We start from the raw sequence: 16,911 nt of genomic DNA, 5'->3' as shown, positions 1-16,911 counted from the left end.
ATAGGTATCCTGAAGATACACACACTTAAATTTGTCACTCTGTTTGCAAATGCACCATACTCATGGTGGCAACACGAGTAAGCAGTGAGCACAATAAAGTTCCTCATCTGGTTTCCTAATCCTCTTTAGAAAGCAGCACGACCAGCGTAGGCAGCAGCCGAGGGCGATCTGGTGCTCTCTGTCACCCCCAGAGCTGCAGACCTTTGGCAGGTCCTAAGGCTAGGATTTGCACGGCTGCAGCTGGAAGACCGAGCTTGAGAAAGCCTGGAGATTATTTTACCTACAACCGCTACCTCATCTCTCATTCTTCAGTTGGTGCCACAGGTCTACTCCTAAGGTGTAAACTGAGAGTAAAACACCAACATTACAGCTTAGATCAATGTCCGAGCTAATGTAGGTGACAGTAACAGCATAACCACTGTACTTGTGAAGGTGACTGGAAATAACAGTGAGGGCGGTGCTTGCTGCACCACGCCACAAGTAGTGATGCAATGACAAATGAAGGCAACTGTTAATCCATCATTGGGGTGCACAGCAGGGAAAGGTGAACAAGAAACTCCTCTGGGTGTGAATCACTCCCTGAATGCTTCCCCTAATCCTGCTCTCCCTGTTTTTACTCTTTCCATTTCATTAACGAGGGCTGTGCGTACACACCAAAAGGCTCAGAATTCATTTTGCTCACTGTGCTGCAAGGAAAGGCCAGCAGCAGTAATGCTTCCACTGCAGTAAACCCTCCTCAGCTTCCTGCCTTCAGCTACAGGAATCCTCTGGGTGATGGCTGGCACAAGAGAGCAGCTCAAGCATCCACTGCCTGGGCAGCCTGAGGAACCACCTCCTCCTCCCTTGTCACAGCTCCCTGCAAGCAGAAGACAGTGCTGAATGATCCTGAGCCATCCAGGTGGGGATGAACGGGGAGGTTATCTGCCAAAATAATGTTCTTTATTGTGGTGAAAGTAACACGGACATCTGGAGAACTGTCACTGGCACCCAAGACTGGAAGGATAAGGCAAAAGGGAGGGGAGAGAAAGGGGCAGAGGAGGGGTAATGAAAAACAGTTGGCTTCCACTTAAATGCCTCCAGAGAGAGATCAGCACCTTAGAAATCCCTAGTCAAGGGTCTGATGCCCAGCAACATCCTACATCCTGCCCATCCCTTGATGCTCCACCCATGCAGGCACTTCAGGCCGCTGCATGGGGCACCGGCCCATAACCCTTTGCTCTGCCTGCCCTGGGAGGATGCAGACACCGTAGTCAGGAATGGGTCTCCTGAAGGGCAGGGAGAAAGGTGGAACAGCATGATGGAAGCCACCCACTGATGTCTGAGAGCATGCACGCCCCTGACACTGCACAGAGCCTTCCCGTGGCTCCGCAGAAAGCTCCTGGAGAGCTGATGCCATAAAAAGACAGAGAGCGCGCATTTAATGGAGTGTGCTGTTTGCTGTTTGGCAAATATTATCTGTTACTACAGCCGCTCCAGAAGTCACTGCAATCTTTTGAAAAGCCATCCAGGCTGGGAGAAATGCCATTTGGAGCAAAGCATCCACATTACTCTTACTTTATGAGACCCACTTCAGGCTGCACTTTAATTCTTACTCATCTTGAGGGTTTGAGCATTTTGATAGTTTGAAATGAATAAAGCCTTTATCAGCGTCCATTTATTGTTCACTCTGCTGCTGTCTCCTGTCACAGCTGCAGATGTAACAACTGTGGTTCTCCTGAGATCATGATGTTTTGAAGGGAAATTGCTAGCTTTGGATTTGGAGTTAAAAATTGTCTTCTTGAACACACGCCTTCTGTGAGCTCCGAATGTGACAACAGTCTGAAAGCGCAAAAAGACACTGCAAGTAGGAGCTTGTCGTTGTTGAAAACTGTCAGCTCTCAACTACTGAAGAACCAGATATTCCCTCAAAATGCATTCTGAATTTGTCCCATTAGCCATTATCCACCTAACCTGTGGACCCTCACCTCGTGGTCCAGGCATGCCCACCACCTCCCCGCAGCATCACTGCAGTACCCACAGCCCACGGAGGAGGGGTGAGCCAGCCCAGGTACAGGAATGTGCTTGAGCACAGAACCGTTCACTCAAGCATCAAGAGCCCTGTTGGCCAACTGAAACCATGACATAGGTAGGTTTTTAGAAAGGTCTCTCTAGTTTCTGACACATGGAACAAAGCCAATATCCCCAGTTTACCTCCAGGGACTCCGGGAAGATGCCAACACCTTGTCAGGTGTCATTTCAACCCACTGAAGTGAAGAAGAGCTCTCTGTCTTTGAAGACCTTGCTTCAGAGACCTAGAAAGGCTCCACGAGAATCACCTACCCACAGAATACACCATGTTCCACAGGTTCCCCTTTCAGGTGCCTTTCAAAGAGAAGGATCTGGGAGTAGCAATGCACCAAGTTGGTAGCTTCAGGTCTCAGCAGGACTTTTTCTCCCCTTAACAGGGTGCTTTCCAAGACCTAGTGACCTCCTGCTCACACTACACCTTGTTCCCCATTCTCCAGCCTGTAAGACTTGCCAATCTGCAAATTACTAGTTTCTCATGCACTACAACCAGCTTCCCCACTTCCTGGGCAGACGCTGTCCTCCAGCACAGGCTTCTCAGCTAGGTGGGCATGGGGCTGCTGCTCACTTGGAAGAAGACTCCTGCGGAAGCTGGCTGGTAGGAAGGAAGTTAAGGATGCTGGTTCAGAGCCTCTTCTGCTTATGAACCTATTTCTAGTGCTGCCACAGCCCACCCAAAGCATGGCAGCCCTCTGCACCCAGCCTTAAGCCAGCTGCTGGCCGTGTCCCACAGTCTGCCAAGGCTGTGGCCCTTCTTTAGCGTCTCTTCTTTTTATAGCACCTGGCAACATTTTTTGGTTTGAGGGTTTTTCTTTGGTTTTTTGGTTTGGGTTTTTTGTTTGTTTGCTTTTTGTGGTTGGGTTTTGTTGTGTTTTTTTTTAATTTTCTTTTCTTAGATACAACTTCTCCAAATGCCAAGAAATGAAGGGGACAAGGGGATACCTCAGACTCACCAGACAGCACTCACTGCACTTCTGCCTGGTTTTGCTCTGCATCCTTCATGCAACTATTTCCTTACAGTGTTTAAGCTGTAACACCCACCCACGGAAGGAGTGGGTATCACTGATTGGTGCCACCAAACTTAACGTCTCCTTCAAAATGTGAAAATATTGTGTATTTTCCTTGGCCAAACCTAATTTATCATTGTTTAAAGTTTGTTCTATGTAAACACAGCCATCATGTGAGCTATGAACACTTTGATTCAATTTCATAACCTTTATGGGGACATTTATGTACACTTTCCAGTGATATACTATGTTTCTAAGGCATATAGGGAAAAATAAAGAGTTTCCCTGGAGCTAATTAAGCTAATCATGGCTTCTAAACTAAATTTTCTGTAAGATTTTTACCTTGTATCACTAAAATAACTGTGCTCTTAGAGAGTTATAATCTGACATCCAAGTAACTTTAAATCAGCATAGAGAATGTCTGAGGATATTTTCCAAAACTAAATGTGCAAAATAATCTCTTCTTCGCTTTGCCCAACTCAGAAAAATCTCAAATGAAAAAAAAAAACCCCACCTCAAAACCAGCATTTTTCCTAATTTTCTCATGTTACATATGATGAAGAATATTCTCCTCTTGCCCCATAAAGATTCACCACTCTGATGAATTCAGGGAAAAACTCTCCTTGCCCCCCAGATCTCCAGGCGCTTTGATTCAAAGGAAAAACTAATGACAAAAACCACGTTCCCTTCATTTTATGGCAATAATGAGTTAAAATCCTGGAAGCCTGGGCCTGGATCCCAGCTATTCATTCCAGTTCCTATTAATGTTTACCACTTTCACTCAGAAAAAGAGGGGGGTTGACGCAGGGGGAAAGGGAGGCCTATGATGGAGAGAGTGGAAAAGCAGGAATAAATGCTGCTCTCCCACTGGTGTCAGCACGGGATGCTGCCAGAGCCTCTATTCCCCACTCACATGGGTGTAGCAAGATCAGGAATGTGGTGTTTGATCCAAAATGCTGTTTCTTCTGTAAAAATAAGTCTGGAGGAGAATTTTTTATCAGTACAGATGTCAGCTCCTTGAAAGCACCCGTGTTACCAGGGGGCTCCCATCCCTGCACTCAGGACACAGTATTTACATGTGGAGGGTCAGAAAGGACATCACTCTTTCTCTGGTGGAGACCCTCCAGGTCTGCTCTCACTGCCCTCCATCCTTCTTCCCGCTGATCCAAGCACCACAAAGTGCCTGGGGAGAAGGATGGGGGGACCAAGCAGTGCCCAAGCAGAATGGGGAGCAGAGACCTTCCCCAAAACTCTACGGTGGGAGATCATGAGCAGGATGAAGAAGGGGCTCATTCAAAGGGACTGGGAAGAACCAGCTGTGGCAGATAGTGGCAATGCAAACCTCCACCATGTCCCTCTCAGAAATCCTGTGAATGGCCATCATTTCCATCAAGAAACTCCCAACGGATTTTGCTGGACCTGAGATCTCCATCCCTTCCTCCAACACCCAGACTCATGACCTGCCTATAGCAACAAATGAGAATATGCTGTTCTCCTCCGTGCTTCTAGTGGGCTGCTCTTGGGTTATCTTCTGCATCCTGCTGGGGTCTTTCCTATGTCTTCAAAACAGGGCTGGCAGTGCTCTGCTGTTCAAAAATCACACTCATGTCCTGTAAAACCTCATCTCACCACTTTCTCTATAGAGAAAACACTTTTGTGGAAGGTCTAAGCCCATCCCTTGTCTTGAAAAGCAAAATGAGAAAGCAGTTCTCATTGCCTTTGCCTGCTTTTGGCCATGAAGATCTTGTCCCTCAGAAGCAGCATTTCCTATTCTGAGGTGAGTTGTCCATTTCTCTCTTCCAGCAGCACATTTTTTGCCCCATTCCTGGACCACCTGTGACCTTCCTTGCGAGGTCAGCATCTCTTCACGGCTTCAAACCACCCAGAAATGAATGCCCCAACTCCCCTGCCCGACACTCCCTTGATCCGCAAGGCTTTCCCTGGTCCTACTCCAACCTCCAGAAGCCCAAACACCACCCAGCAGTGTACAGAGGACAAGCTGGCATCTCCTCCAACTCCATAGAGCACCAAGCAGGCTAGGAGTGGTTAATACTGAGCAGCTGCAATCCCCACCACAGCCCTAATTGGATTCACAACATGGAGAGGTCAGCAAGAAGCAGGAGGGAGAAGAATCAAAGCAACAGAAAGAAAGATGCTTTATTCTTGCTTCCCAGACGGAGAGGGAGAAGCCCGAAGTGCAGTATCCACAATGACACAGAGCCACAGCCGGCTGGGAGCATTCAAATTGTCAACAACCCTATAGAAAAGGCAGACAAATTCCTGTTTTGTACTTGGGAAGAAGCCAGGTGATGTAATCATCTTATAGGATGATGGTGAAATACTTTCCATTCCAGCAGTAACTCAAGATGTTAAATAGCAGCTACTAAAGTTAAACATTGTTAAATCAGTGTGTCAGGATAGCATCTACCTATGAGTTTTTAAAGAGATGGCTGATGAACCAGTGGACAGTTAACGTTCACTTTCCACACACCGTCAAGTAGCAGGATGTTTCAGAGCTGTAGGAAAAAGCTCTTTGTTAAATGAGGCAGTCTTGGCTATTTTAGGAGTGCCACTGCAGCGTCAGTACCAGTCAGATAAGGATGTGCCAGCTACAGGATTTGGCCAGCAAAGGATGAAAGGAAGGTAGTAATAGTAGTGCCAACCTACGTACACTTATGGAAAAGAGATTAAGGCAAATTCGTCTTGTATGGTTTTTTGATGCAATTACAAGATTGGCTGGGAGAGTTTAACAGCGTTAATGCAACACACCCAAACTTCTGCAGAGCATTTCCCTTGGTAACACATGATATTTTGACTCAGAAATTAGTAAGTCCACTGACACTGCGGGACATATTCAATGCATTAAAACTTGGCAAGCGGATACTGCTATGGTCTGAGATCTAAACAGGGAATGTGCAGAGAGCAGGTCTGTTTCTACTAGAGCCAACAGATATGGTTCATGCCTCTGGGCTATTTAACATTTTTATCAGTGACCCAGGAGAAAGCCCAAAGCATTCCCAATAAAGTTAGCTGATGACATGGAAGTTGTAGTGTGGTAAATACTGAAGAAGATACACAGCAATCCGGATGCCTCAGTGAGCTGGGCACAAGCAAAGAACATGCATTTCAGTACAAACACATGTCAGATCACACCTCCAGGGACAGGGATGCAGGCTCTTCAAAAGCACCCAGAGAGATGCCATTGCCGAAAGAGTTAAAGCAAAGAGGGGATGTAGGAAAAGGGAAATCTCAGCATCACCCTGGCACATAGGTTGTCACTACGTACATGCATCCTGCACATGGGATGGTGGATCTACCAATGGAAAGGCTAAAGCAGTGCCAAGGGCTGGGAAGAGCCAAAAACACTGGCTGAAAATCTTATCATATCACCAGAGACCATGAATTACTCTTAGAGACTCACAAAAAGCAGAGGTGCGGGGATGCACAGAGTTCACCAAGGTCTGAGGCCCGAGTGCCAGGCACAGCCAGGGAGAAAAGGCAGAAACCACTGGTGCAAGTGTTTAACGGGCAGTTCTCCATCTCTGCAAACATTTACATCACGACTGGCTGTATCTGCTCCAGCTCAAGCAGGAATGCTTCCTGTAAGAACCTAATTATCCCTAGGACCTTACAATTTATTGGCTGGGTCCAGCATTACCAGTAATGGCCCAGACCTGAAGCAGGCATGGAGCCATAAATAGCCTTTTATCTCCAAAACATCATGTACTTATGGGACGTGACTGTAAGACAGCTAGGACATACCCTTCCCCAGCACATCAGAAACCTGCACATCCCTCCAAGCCCTTAGCGTATACTTGCCCCCTCCAAAACCCAAGCACACTACAGCTGGCACACACCCTCTCTGCTTTCCACACTTCTGGGTCCTCAGCATATGTGACATGCACATCACTCCTTCAGCACCCAAATTCCCAGCACACAAGGGGGTGGTGGCGGATCTGCTGTGCCGGACCTCTAAATTACACACAAGCACAGGCAAGGAAGTCCATCATGGAGCCTACCTGTAGGACACACGTCTGCAAGGGCACAGCCCTGCCAAAACCTGCCACCCAGACCGATGCAGTCCCAGACAAGGAGACCCAGGTACCAGCCTACTACAGCAACAACCCCAGAGGTCACGCTTCTCCCTTTAGAGCTGGACTTGGGCTCCAGGGAGACCTTATAACAGCTTTCCAATACCTAAAGGGGCCAACAAGAAAGCTGGAGACGGACTTTTGACAAGGGCCTGTAGGGACAGGACAAGGGGAATGGCTTTAACCTGCCAGAGGGGAGACTGAGATGAGCTCTGAGGCAGAAGCTCTTCCCTGTGAGGGTGCTGAGGCGCTGGCACAGGGTGCCCAGAGAAGCTGTGGCTGCCCCATCCCTGGCAGTGTTCAAGGCCAGGTTGGACACAGGGGCTTGGAGCAACCTGCTCTAGTGGAAGGTGTCCCTGCCCATGGCAGGGGGTTGGAGCTGGAAGAGCTTTAAGGTACATTCCAACCCAAACCAGTCTGGGATTTCTATGATGATTCCATGTCCTTCAAAGATGGGGAGGAACTGGAGATGGATACAGGGTTCAATAGCTAGGACCAGCAGCCAGGGACTGCCATCCCTGAGCAAGCAGAGACCCTCGCAGGCAGTGTTCTCTACCATGCAGCCCAAACGGGGAGAGCAGGCAGCACAATAGCTCTGCCTCCGCTGTTGCAGAGGGGAGCCAATGAATAAGGGAGGCAGAGAGAGAAATGCGCTTAATATGCTGCATGGGAGGGACAGGCGGGGGAGAGGGGGGAGGCAGCAGACAAAGAACAGGGAGATGGAGAAAAAAGATGCAGGCAGGGAACAGGAGAAGGTGAAGTGGGGAGGACGCGGCTGGGCTGGGGGAGGCAGCGTGGGGAGCCCCTCGCCAGTGCAGTGGGAAGGAGCCGGGAAGCGAGTGGAGGAGCAGAGCGAAGAGGAGAGAGCAGCCAGGGCCCTGCGGGATCGGCCAGCAAGGCCCAGTGAAATGAAAATCTCTTAACCACACAGAATTGTTAACTGCTCCCAAATCCTTTTGTGCTGGGGCTGCAAGCTTAGGAGAGCTTAAGCTGTTAGACGCATGAACTTCCTCCATAAATATCCCTTGTGTGCACTGCTGCGAGCAGGCCTGCACTGCTTTAGCCAGATGGAAAGCCCAGTGGAGAAAATGAGCAACTCCTTTCAGCACCATGCAGCTGCACCAGGGGACTGTCCATTGCTTGGGATGCCCTTTTCCACCAGGACCCATTGGCAGGGCAGGACCAGTGAGCCATGTCCCCCACGCTCCCCACCACGTCCTGTTTGGGCAACCGAGCCGTGTGAGAGCACTTCGCCCCGAAAGCCAGCTCAGATTTGCTTTTGTTTTGCTTCTGGACAGGGGCCCAGATTCCCTCCCACCCCTTGAAACATGAGAAAACCTGCCAGCTACATGTACAAGTGAGTCCCCCAAAGCAGGCGGCTCGTACCCTACCTCTGCAGGGACCAGGGGCAAGGACACAACGGGAGGTGGGCAGGGATGCATCCCGCAGGTCCTTCCTGAGTTGAGCTGGGGAGGAGAGCCCTTCTTCTGCCTGACCGAGCTGTGGTGACCAGCCCCTTTCCCAGTCCTCTGTGGGGCTCGCTGGGGGTGCTGGGAGAGGATGGGGGTGCTATGGCTGCCCTGCCAACTCCATGGCACTCTCCTCCCAGTCCTCACTCTTCTTCTGGAGGAAAGAAGAGAATGTGTCCCAGTCTGGTGCAACCCTGGGGTCCCATCCAGCCCCATGCAGGAGGGAAGAAGAAAGGGAAGGGAAAAGGGAAGGGGGAAGGGCAAGAGGAAGGAGAAGGGGAAAGGGGAAAGGGGGAAAAGGGAAAGGGAGAAGGGGAAGGGCAAGAGGAAGAAGAAGGGGAAAGGGGGAAAAGGGAAAGGGAGATGCGGAAGGGGAAGAGGAAAGGGAAGGGGAAGCGGAGAGGCAGCCCCAGAGCCAGATGCCCCACAGAGACATCAGGCTGCCGGCCACCACATGATTGATGCTGTTGGGGAGCGCGGGGCCGGCGCACGCCAGCACCGGCTGGAGAAACAGCTGCCAAGGTACTGGACCTCCCAAAATCCTGCTGCTGCCAGGCAAAGAGGAGACCCAGCCTCTCCCTCCTGCCTGCTCCCTCCACCGCGGCCCCTGGCTCCTGCCCACTCTGCCAGGCCACAGCGTGCATTAGGAGACCTGGGAGCTACAGGGCATCCGAAAGGATCACCCCTTGTCTGTGCTGGCAGTGGGACCAGGGAGTCTCAGGAGACCAAAGCTGCATCAGAGCAAAGTGCAGGGCTGGGTACGCACAGGGAAAAAAAGTTAGCTGAGATGGAAAAGCTGACATGAATCATTTTGGCTTTCTGGTGTTGCTATGAATGCTCAATTGCGTATTGTAAAACACCCATCTTCCCTTCAAGGCTGGGATTAGCCAGGCTCCCTTTCCACACTGCGCTGCAGCAGTACCTCCTTACTGTCCCCATCCCCACCCCATCCCTGCTACAGCTGGAGGACATGATCACCCTGAGCTTGGTGGGAAGAGATGCTCAGTGGCCCAGCGAGGAGCAGCTCAAATCACGAACATCAAATGACACCCACAGCACACCAGGAGCTGTAGCTTGATGCATGAGCAGCCCAGCCACCAGCAGGAGACGTGGTGCCCTCTCTAAGGGGACAACCCAACCTACAGTCCCAACTGAGAACGGCCAGAGACTGTCAGTCCCCCTCCATGAGCACCTTCCCCATGCCTGCTTGGTGCGACCCAGCCACCCCTTCCCCACAGCACGAAGAGAACAGATGCAGCTCCTTCCTTGCACTCTGCAGTGCCCACTGACATATCTATAATTGATCTCAGAGAAACCCCAGCTCTGCTCAGAGTGTGCTGATGCTATCAAAACTGTAATGGGATTTTGATATTCAGCCATTTGCCAAACGCTCTGGTTTGCTCTGTGCATGGTACAGCAGCATGTGCCCACTAAACATGCAGCTCTCAGGTCCCCCTCTCTCCCTGACAGCCCCAGCAGCTCCTTTCTAAACCTCCCTGAGCCCACATGTGACATGGGAGGAACAGAAAGATGAGTGTGGACATGATGCTTTCGGGAAGGGTGATGCAGAACCTCTCGCTTACCCGGAACCACACTGGCTCCAGAGTACTCAGCTGAGCTGAGCAGGCACTCCCAGAGTCTGCTTTGAGCATCTCTGTAGATGGCAGGAGAACATCTACAGGGCAGGAGGCCTCCAACTGCTGCAGGAGCTCACCTCTTCACCTGGGCACCACTGAGTGTGCCCATGAACAGTCTGTGATCATGTCCCACCCTGGGCCATTTGCACCTCACCATGCAAAAGATGCTGGAGACCACTTGCTCCCTCCCAGGACATCACCTTTGGCTGCCTGCACTCCTGCTCCCCTCATCCCAGAAGTGTTTCAGGTCATGCCAATGCCCAGGGCACAAACAAGTGAAAACAGACGAAGTATTCTGAGAGGTGACTGCAGATTAGTGGCACACACCTCAGCTACACACACGTGTGTCCTTCCAAGACCTGGAGAGCGCTCTGGACCCACTGGCTCTGAGGACCCAAAGGTTAACACAGAGCCTCCGCAATGGATGGATGGGCCCACGGCACAAACTGAGGAGCTGGAGGAGTCAGTGTCCATACACACGCTCCTCTCCCACCCCTGCCAAAGGAGGTTGCTCCCAGGCAGTTCATGCACATCCCTGCTGCAAATCCCGACTGCCCCATGGGCACAGCCACCAGCCCCAAGGTGTTGCTCAGTGCAACACCGAAGCCAGCAGTTACCTCTGCAGACAGTCCCATTTTCCACTGACTCGTAGCCTGCCCGGCACATGCAGCGGCCGATGGGCACCAGCCACTCGCCATCCCCGTTGCAGTACAGCTTGATGGGCACATCCACCTCCTCTGCATTGGCAATGCACGTCCCCCGGGCTGCCACCAGCGAGGTGCTCTCTGCTCCTGAGAGGGTTTCCTGGAAGATGGCCCCATTCTGGATCACACGAGGACACTTGCGGTAGAAGACACGGACGGCAATCAAGGACATGCAGCCCCCGTAGTCCTGGAAGGCCAGGTAGAAACCATTCTTGGAGACAGGCCCAAAACTGCGCACCTCGGTGTTAATCTTCATCACCCGTCCACCTAGGTCCACCTGTGAGAAGCTCTCGTCAGCAGCAATTGTGTCCACTTTCATCCAAGGATTCTCCATCCAGTTAGGAAAAGTCTTGGTGGCTGAGTCAAAGTCCGACTCAAAATAGTAGAGGTTAAAAGTCTCCTTACAGGAGCCTGGGACATTAGGGATGCTGCTGCAGTCCCGAACAGAAAATTTCATCTCCACGTGGATGCGGTGCGCTCCTCGCCTCCGGATGTACTTGGTACGGAGCCAGTTGTTTTGGCTGGATTCAAAGACGTTGCACACCTGGTAGGTGCGAATTGTGTTCATGTTCTCGTCATACCCGCTCACCTCTTCCCACTGCAGACAGGACACAGGAAGTCAAGGGCTTGCACCAAACTCTTGTTCCCAATTCGCCTCACCTCTTCCCAACCCCACCATGTGCCAAGCGGGCAGGCTCTGCCACTGCCAGCTGCCCCACACTGTGCCCACCCCATCACAGAGGCAGCCCCATCAGTGCCCAGCACCTCACCCAGCACTGCTCCAGCACCACCCTGCAAGCAGTCTGTACCTACATGCCTCCATACTGCTCTGGCAGGGTTTCACCCTCACTGCATATCGGGCAGGCTCCACTCTGTGGGAACAAGGTGGCCCAAGCCCTCTGCAGAGCTGGGGGCTATCTCGCTGCCAGCAGCACCGTGCTCCATGCCTGGATTTATGGTAAAGCACCTCTGCTGGGTGGCAGAGCACGGCAGGGCCATGCACCATCTCTGCAAGCAGTAATGTCTTTAGCAGGGGCTCCTGCCCGTGGGCTGCACTGTGCAGCAGAGCGTCGCAGCAAAGGAACACAATGCCTTTAGCAGATGTATTCCCACTGGTGCCGCTGCAGTTACAGACGTGGCAGACAGGACCTGGAGCTCGTAACGCAGCCATAAAACCTCCTCTCAGCCCAAGGACCGGCTGCGCGATGGGCCTGTAGCCAGTGGCCTCTCCCCACAGGCAGGAGGGAAGGTTTATGGGAGCCCAGCTGACCCCACTGTGTACCCACAAAGGGAGATGCTGAGTTAGATCCCACTGGTAGCTCTTATCCTTGCCCCTTCAAAGGCTAACATGTTCTCGAGTCCCTCCTGCAGGTTTGCACAGTGCTCAACCCCAGCTGTCCTAAACTGGAACCATGGGATGTCCTATGAGCAATGGCACAACAGTGACGTTCTTCTCAGCAAGACACTTGGAGCTGACATTTCCCCATAGGAAGCTCAGCCCAGCTCCCCACAGCTGACTAACAGGTAACTCTGGAGCAGTCTCTGAAAAGTTTGGGGCTGCTGTGATACCTTCTGGCCCTGTCCTGCTCCTTGCCCTTTCCCCAAGCTGTTTTTTCCCAAATCCTTCAGCTCTTGTTGTTGTCTCCATCCTTTTTAGGATGGGGACCTTTCAGGATGGGTGACGACCAGACAAGGGCAGAGCTGCAGCCAGTAACAGGCCACCACTCCTCTGTCGTGAGCACAGATGGAAAGATAAAGAACCTCTGACCTGGCTCACCAGAGCATCCCCCCTGCCCAGACCTTACAGGAGTGCAGAACATCTCTCTGTGCTGCCCGTTCCCCCCAGCAGCACCCTCCTGATGCTGGTGGTAGGACTGGGGTGTAGCTAGCATGTGGCAGTCCCAGCCAGCTGGAACAGCTTCCAATTAATTTGTTCATAAACCTGCTCAAGTGGAAGCCGAGCTGTTTCCCACAGACGTGAAACTCTGAGCACAACCCTGCCCTGGATGCAGGATCATGACACCCAGGGCAAGGTGGCCCTACAGCCCAGATCCAGCACCAGTGCCAGGACCGAGTTCAGCACAGAAACTGTGAGGAGCAGAGCACCCCCAGCCCTCAGCCTGTAAACAGCCTCACAAGGGCACCCAGGACTGTAGAGGGAGGCTCACGGGATGGGAGACATATTGCTCCTCGCACATCAAGGCTAACAGCTCAACAGAAGGCTGTCAAGGAAGATTCCCAAACAGCTCCAACCACTTCTGATTGGCAGTGACTGGAAATCTGCTGCCATCGCTGGGGGAGGAGGAGAGCATCCTTGCAAAACACAGGGGGAACATTTGCTTTCTTTTCCAGAAATAAATTTGGTGTGGTAGTGGAAAATTGCAGGATCTCCCCTTTTTTTAGGCACTGGCTGGGAGCAGGTGAAGGAATCAAGGGCAAGACACAGGGAAGCAGTTCCTTCCTCTGCCCTGCCTCCGATATGGCCCTCCATCACCTGGACCACTCCTGACACCCACTCTGAAACAGCACGTCAGCCACCAAGACCTGGAGATGCCTAGTACTGCCACATCCACACCTGCAGGGCCCCCAGGAAGGGCTCAGGACATGAGTCTGAAGAGCTCAGCCCTGGCCAGGCAGGAGCAGCACATGGTGGAAGGAGAGTCTCTACAGCTAGGGGATGAACAGCAGATGGTGGAGGTAGGCATGGGAACACCTACAAGCAACAGGAGAGCTCCACAGTCAGGAAAAAAACAACTCGTTGGGCTTTTGGACCTTTAATAATCAGCAATGAGGCAGTAAATGGGTAGCAGATTTTGTCTCCCACGTGATGCTGGCTGCACCAACCTTGCCAGTCACCCATGGGCAGGATGCCCTACTCTGTCCTGTCAGTGGGCATAAGGCCACCCTGGGAGAAGCTGTGAAGGCACTGCAGCATCAGCACCCACACTGTGCACAGCACAGGGCATGCCACATCCTCCCCGCAATGGGAGGCCATCTCACCAGCAACACCAGGGCTGTTTCTGGATGGGCATCCACATCCTGACGGGGACAGGGACGTGGGAGCACCCCGGAGGCAAGGATCAAGACACCCAGCATCCTCCCACATCCTTGCAGCTGTGAGCATGGGGCTCTCAAGCTGAGAGAGAAAGTCACCCCCATACACCAGCCCCTGCACTTCCTTGATGCTTAATTAGAAGCCTCTCCCTTTCTCCTCGCTCTCTAATTAACATGCTGGGAGCTCAAAAGAAGGAGGCAGCACAATAATACGGGGAGACGGCTTCCAGCAGGCCCCGGCCTCATTACCGCAGGGCCGGGGAGCGGGAGCAAGGCGTGCTTTACATATGGAAACACCGCAAACAAGAAAGGCTGGGCGAGGAGAGAAAAAGACTTGACCTCTGCTCCTGCCTATTGTGCGCCCATCATCCCCCTTTGGCGGCCGGGCCAGCGCTGGTGAGGCGCCAGGCTCGCAGGCAGGCGCGGGGCTTTCTCATGGTGATGGTGACCGGTGCCGGCAGCGCTTGCGCCCCAGCATGGCAGGGCTGCTTGGGAGCTGCGTTTAATCTCCCCAGCAGAGGCTTTTCTTGGCTGTTTCTTTTCTTCTGCCAAGTTGGCCTGGGGAGGGGGCTTGCTGTCATCCTCAGGGTGAGGCCCACAAAACATCTTCATCCAGTCCCTGCGGAGGGTGAGTGGAGGGCAGAATGGAGCCTGAGCTACCATCTCTGCACAAGGGGATGGGGAGCATCTCCAGGCTTTCGCCAAGCTGGATTGGGCCACCCAAGCCTGGGGGTGTCGAGCACCGAGGCTCCACGCTGCTGCTGGCCGCTGCAGCCAGAGCTGGGCACGATGCTCTGAAGCACCTTGATGCCCCACGCAAACCCTGTAGGTCATGGAGGTGACTGAGGCTGCTCCAGCTTTGTGTCATGAGCAGAAGGGTGCAGAGATGCCCTGCCTTCTTCAAGCTCTTCTTTAAAGAAGCTTGTTCTGGGTGGTCTTGGGATATGGCTTGGGGAACTCTTTGCACCAGCAAAGCAGAGAGACAGTCGCTGCTGAGCCAGCTAATGTCCCTCCATAAGAAGCCAGGAATGCTGGACAGCCATTTCAGGACATATCAAATGGCTGCTGTGGGTGCAACCTTGCAGCCCAATGCCCCCGTACTTTTCTTTCCAAGTGACAGGCAATGGGATAACAAGTAAGATACTGGGGACAAATGACAGTGGCCTCAGCATTTAATTTCTCCCCTCCCTGATTTTTAAGTGGCTGCAGGCCAGTTTTATAGAGAGAGTATGATTCCTCCAACACCACGTTGGCCTGATGCTGTAAGGTGAGAATTACACTTCTCCAGCACTGGGGTATTTTTTGGAAGTGTCACCTTCTAGAGAACCTCAACTGTCACCCACCCCCTCTTGTGCTTTTCCCACTTGACCTTTTCACATGGTCAAGGCACTTTGCTTCAGTGGCTGACTTTTGTCGAGCCAAGCCACCTACATTCATGGGCAGCAGGAGACCCTAGATCAGGCTCCAGGTCACCATAATGCAACAGGATAACTCACCCCTGATGGAGGATGCACCGTCCAGCCCAGCTCTGCCGTTGCTGTTGTGGAGTCCATCAGCGTCTCTGCAGGAGGAAGGTGAGATAAGGAGTCAGGGACTGGCTGGTGAAGGCCTGAGGCAGGAGAAGGGGAAAAAAGTGAAGAGGAGCCAGCCCAGGACTGCAGCCATGGAGCCCAGCCTGCGCTGTACCTTCTGGCTAGTCCCTAGATGTGGAGGGGCAAAGAATTGGTCTCTCCACCCGTCTGCTTCCTCATCCATTGCCCATTTCTCCCTGGCCCCCGTCTCTTGCAGTGCATGGCAGCATGTGCCCTTCCACCCTCCAGCCCAGGTGGACTTTGCTCCTCAAAATCCAGAAGCAGGGTAGTACAGCCCCAGAGCAGCTCTGCTGCTGCAGACAAGAAGCCCAGCCTGAGCCAGTTCCTTCCATCCCCTTTCCAGTTTCTGTTGCAAAAGTGGGATGTTTTTTTCTGCATGGTAGGCAGAATCCTTGGTGATGCTGTAGCACATGGGAAGGAACAGTACTTTTAGGACTTAAAAGTACTAAAAATTTAAATCAATGCTAAACCTGGTTTTCCAGGTGATTTCGGCTGAAAGAGGTCAGGTGATGCTGCTGCCAATACCACAGAGGAGAAGCCTCCCTGAGCCACACATACAGCAAAGATTCCTTGTCCTTTCCATAGCTTGTCATGCTTCCCATATTGAAGTCCTTCTCATCCCAAATAGCTATAGGTCGGCCTAACGACACTGATGGCATGAGAAAGGATGCTCGGGTTATGGCACCCCAATACTTGGGCTAACCTGTGTAAGTTTTTCCCATCCAGCATGGGAATGGGTCAGATGGCTCCATCAGAAATACATTGGACAGACACTTCCATGAGTGGTTTACCATAATCTGGGTGACTGTCCATCCTCCAGGTCTGCGGCTGCACACTTGCTGCAACACAGGGATCTTTCTGCACTACGCCTGGTGCTGACATTTTAAGAAAACAGGATAATATTCCGGTGTTTAGGAAATGGAGTTTAGAAATCACACCCAAAGGTTTCATCACACCAAAGCTGGGCATGGGAAAAGTGTGATGCTTGTGGGACAGACCGTGGAGGACAGCATACAACCAGTGATTCTGTGGCTGAGACCAAGGTGATGCCCACAGAAGAAATTCTACTCCTCTGCTCTGTAGGGAGAACGTGAACGTGCCTCTGATTTCAGAACATGCACTCAGGATGCCAATTACAGTTGCAGGGATGCGGGGAAGCATCCATCACACACACAAGCAAGACAAATACAAAACTCAGCTTGGGGCTTCACTCTCCCTGCCCTCCCAGTCAATGCAGGACAGGCAGGGAAACAATCCAGCACTTGGGATCTCAAGAAAAAGTATTTTATGCAC

General features: G+C 52.1%; 1 protein-coding gene across 4 annotated transcripts in view; it reads right to left on the bottom strand.

The window, feature by feature from the left end:
- The window catches only part of EPHB2 (EPH receptor B2), a 142,049-nt gene that overhangs the window by 86,936 nt on the left and 38,202 nt on the right, over positions 1 to 16,911 (bottom strand). For all 4 annotated transcript variants that reach the window (XM_030507713.1, XM_030507714.1, XM_030507715.1 and 1 more), the window contains exons 2-3: positions 15,523 to 15,587; positions 10,886 to 11,570 (exon numbers count right to left, since the gene is read on the bottom strand). In XM_030507713.1, coding sequence (XP_030363573.1) covers positions 10,886 to 11,570; positions 15,523 to 15,587 — 750 coding nt within the window. The remainder of the gene's footprint in view (positions 1 to 10,885; positions 11,571 to 15,522; positions 15,588 to 16,911) is intronic.

This window comes from Strigops habroptila, chromosome 16 (genome assembly GCF_004027225.2).
Source record: "Strigops habroptila isolate Jane chromosome 16, bStrHab1.2.pri, whole genome shotgun sequence".
Lineage (NCBI taxonomy): Eukaryota > Metazoa > Chordata > Aves > Psittaciformes > Psittacidae > Strigops > Strigops habroptila.
Note: the sequence above shows the minus strand (reverse complement) of the source record. Positions and strands in the feature narration are given on the sequence as shown.